Raw genomic sequence first — 4,072 nt, forward strand, 5'->3', positions numbered from 1 at the left:
AACATAATTATCAAGTAGTACTAGATAGAGTAGTTTATTATTGAAAATAGCATTATTATAGAAAAAATAAAAGAGTTTGAAAGAGAAAAAGAAAAGGGACACGTCTAAGGGGAGTTACCACTTGTCACTTACCAGGACACCATTACCATTATTTCTTTGTTCTTTTCATCTTTATTTATTTTTGTAAAAGTAATAAAGTAGAATTTTCTGTAATTGAATTTGAATCCGTTAATAAATCTAAAAATAGAAACAGATTATACGCCGAATTACACTATTTATGATGCGTTCAATTACCAGAAATAAGAAAAATATCTATTACTATTATTGAAATAAATAATAATTATAGGACAAACATTATGTAATAAATAAATAAATAAATCCAATTATTTATTTATTTAAACTTATTACTTGTCTAAGTTGTCTTCAACTGAGTCGTGATAATTTTATTATACTGAAGAAGAATGAGAATGGTAAATATTGAAATTAAATTAAAAAGAATCAGAACCAGAACCAGAAGAAGAACGTGGGTATGTGCGTGGAGCTACAACAAAGGAAAACCAATTCAATTTGAAATTGCTCGCACTCATACCTAAAAGCTTTCCCAAGTTTTAAGCAATGGCTACCTCCAAATCGCAGTCCAACGACACCTGGGGTATGGGATTGCTCCTAGTCTTCTTCCCTGAAACCAATTCCTCCGCCGCCGCTTCCACCACCGCGTTTCTCGACAAAGCTTCTTCTTTCAATTCATCGTCTTCCTCAACCCCTACTATCAAAAGAACTAACTCCAACAATCCAATTCTTACTAAAACCCAATCTACCATCTCTATTTGTGCGCTTCTTCTCTTCCTCACTCTTCTCCTCTTCACTCTCTCCACTTTCGAGCCCACCGCCCCCAAAATTCCTCGCCGGTTTCTTCCGGAAAAACTCCCAATCAACGCACCGATTTCCTACAATTCCAATTTTTCCTGGTTTTCCGGTGGTAGAAATGCGACTAAGGACATCGAATTTCCTATTTCTTTTGCTCTCCAGGGAATGGGAAAGCTCTACAGCCGCGGTACCCGAGCCATGAGTGATCTTGTTGTCGGACATGTCGCCGAAGATACGACGGTAGACGAATTCAAGCTTTTCTTGAGGCTTCTCCACCGGTCTGCCCTCACGGCGAAAGCGGACACGGTTTTTATTTTCGATTCTTCTTCTTCAGCGTTGAGATTTGAATCTTTGATTCGAGAAGAGAATGAATCGTTTTTGAAACTCGTTCATCTGTATAGAGAATTGAACAGGACGAGTCATAACTCGGTGTCGGCGGCTAGGTTTGACGTGTCTCAGTTTGTGAAGAATGTCAAGAAGGAAATGCGAGAGCCTTTGTGGGGGAAGAGACTTCGCGTTAATAATAATCTCACCGACAGCACGGAAGAAATCGAAAGTGAGTCGAATCGTTTGAGTTACGGATCGGTGTTGTGTTTCGAAGCGAGTGAACTCGACCCTGAGAACTCACTCTCTGGTTTTCTAGACCATGTCCCTATGAATTTAAGAAGGTGGGCCTGTTATCCAATGCTGCTCGGCCGAGTTAGGAGAAATTTTAAGCATGTAATGTTAGTGGATGTAAAGAAGTTAGTCTTACTCAGTGACCCACTCGGCCGAGTTAGGAATCACAGTCCCGAGTCAGTGTACATATCAACAAAACAGGAAAGCAGCAGCAAGCACGGGAAACGAAACTCGGACAAAAATCAAGTAAACTCAGGAATATTAATGGGTGGAACTCGGGGGATTAGAAGATTTTCAAGCGCAATGCTAACTGAAATCGTCCGAGTTGCAATGCAACACAAGAAGAAAAGCTTAGTTACAGAGTCAGGTATTCTGAGTCAACTCGTGGGAAATGGGCATATATTGAAGAACATAGAATTAGTGACGTCAAACGAGGCGATTCCGGAAGCGAGTTCAGTGAACTCAAAAGGGTGGGATGGTCATAGAATAATTCACCGTGGTAATTCTAATTATGACCTTAATTCAGTTATTATGAAGCATATATGTTCATGTGAAATTGATTATTCAGTGTATAGAGATTGCATTATTAGCTAGCATAAGCATATTCCACAGGACAGATAGGTAAATAATTGGAACATAGAACTTTTGTTGTTTCTATAGTTACCCAATCAGTTTTGTTTTTACTTGTAAATGTTAGTCATTAAATTATATTCAGGACCCGTTTTTTGTTTTAGCTGTTCCTTACTGTTGATGTTTCCAGTAGATATTTACTTGTTTTTTCTGTAAAAAGCAGCTGTTTCGGAAATTCACTAAACACTTTCTATCTCGTTGATGTTTGCGGTTTGCAGTAGATATGTATTTGTCTTTTGTGTAAAAAGCAGTTGTTTTGGAAATTCACTAAATATTTTCTATCTCAAGTAAAAAAAAAAAAGAAAAAACAGTTACGAAAAATAGAAACAAACAAACGAACACTTTGAATTTTTTTATTTTTATTTGTGGAACATTTCCAACCAAAGTGATATCAGCTTCGAAATTAGGTAAATAAGACAACAAAATAAACATTTTGGATTTACATATAGATATTACTATATTATATTATATGCTAATAATACTTTTATATTGTACTATAGTATTTGCTAATAATACTTGATTGATTTTGTATCCATGGAAGAATATTACACGTAGCTTATTCTTTTGGAATGAATTATTGTATGCAATTAATTAATTAATTACTATATTTAAATTAATTACACGTAGTAATTAATTAATTGGATCTCAATATAGTATTGATTCGTAAATTGACTTGTAGACGTCCGTAATTGACTTGGCAGAGAATGCTTTGGAGTTTGAAAGGGTTCACGAGTCAAAGATTGTACTGTTTATTTATTCTTATTCTTATGAATAATTCATAGTATAATATAAAGTTAATGTGAGAAAAATAAAATAATTTCAGATAGAGAATATATATATATATATATATATATTTTTTTTTTTTGTAACAAAAGGGAAGAAAATAAACACAAAAACAAAAAGCTCAGCCCGGTACCATTCTTGGAAAATCAGCTCCAACGTTATCAACATTCAATAAGCGGAGAATCGATTCAAGAGGATCAAGAAGATACGAAACTGGGTATAGATGTCCAAATTAGAATTAGAAAACATTTAACAAATAATGATTTTCTAAGAGAAAACGAATTTAATCAAAACAGTAATTTTTAATCAAAATATCAAACGTTTTCTGTGGGATCGATATCTTTTATTACTACAAGCGAAACCGTGCACTTGCGGCATTCGCCCAACAAAGAAGAAGATTGGCAGACCATTAATGAAGAACGATCAGCGGAAATGATTTAATCTTCTCTGATACCATATCAAACACAGACGAAAGAAGAAAACTAGAAGTTTATTGATAGGGAAGATGAAAAGTGATTGTATACCTACACAGGTATACAATATATACAAGAAGATTAGGGAAGGGAAGAGAAGTAAAATTCTAATTTAGTTCCTATAAAACTAACTTATTCTTAAATTACCCATACAACTGTAAAATAATAAAACCTAATATATATCTAATAAATGTTGGTAGCTAAATTCAATTTTATTTCTAACATTGACAAGTTGAATCAATCTCTGGTATTATTATAAGACACGTATATTTCTTTTATAACATCTACATGTTATTTCTGGAGCGAAATAGTAAAACCTACGAATAAGAGGATATATTCGTACAAAGCATGAGCACATGTAGCGGGGATAGCTCAGTTGGGAGAGTGTCAGACTGAAGATCTGAAGGTCAGGTGTTCGATCCACCTTCACCGCATTTTATATTATTTTCGTTAATTTTTCCATCAATACAAAGAATTCAACAATGTCAAATAAATAGTTTTTACATGAATAAACACATTCCTTTAAAATAGAATAAACTAACTATTTGATAAAATAATAATTAAAAACATGATTTTTTTGATAATTTAAAATAAAAAAACCATGTGATGGTAAAACACAAAAATAGAAGATAGTTATTTATAAAAAGAATTTCAAACCTGCATTTAGTCCAATTTTTGTAGCGAGGAAGGGGAGCACTTAG

General features: G+C 33.8%; 1 protein-coding gene and 1 non-coding gene across 2 annotated transcripts; both read left to right on the forward strand.

Moving 5' to 3' along the window:
• The first annotated feature begins 428 nt into the window (after nucleotides 1-428).
• LOC136208955 (uncharacterized) lies at nucleotides 429-2,218 on the forward strand. The gene has a single exon (XM_066000255.1). It carries the CDS (start codon nucleotides 616-618, stop codon nucleotides 2,077-2,079), a length of 1,464 nt encoding a protein of 487 aa, XP_065856327.1. The 5' UTR covers nucleotides 429-615; the 3' UTR covers nucleotides 2,080-2,218.
• A 1,514-nt stretch (nucleotides 2,219-3,732) lies between these two features.
• Nucleotides 3,733-3,805, forward strand: TRNAF-GAA (transfer RNA phenylalanine (anticodon GAA)). The gene has a single exon. It is a non-coding gene; the product is annotated as a tRNA-Phe (tRNA).
• The last annotated feature ends 267 nt before the right edge of the window (nucleotides 3,806-4,072 follow it).

This window comes from Euphorbia lathyris, chromosome 10, assembly GCF_963576675.1.
Source record: "Euphorbia lathyris chromosome 10, ddEupLath1.1, whole genome shotgun sequence".
Lineage (NCBI taxonomy): Eukaryota > Viridiplantae > Streptophyta > Magnoliopsida > Malpighiales > Euphorbiaceae > Euphorbia > Euphorbia lathyris.

Coding starts and splice junctions, on each gene's coding strand:
- LOC136208955 (XM_066000255.1), top strand. CDS start 616: ATGGCTACCTCCAAATCGCAGTCCAACGACACCTGGGGTATGGGATTG.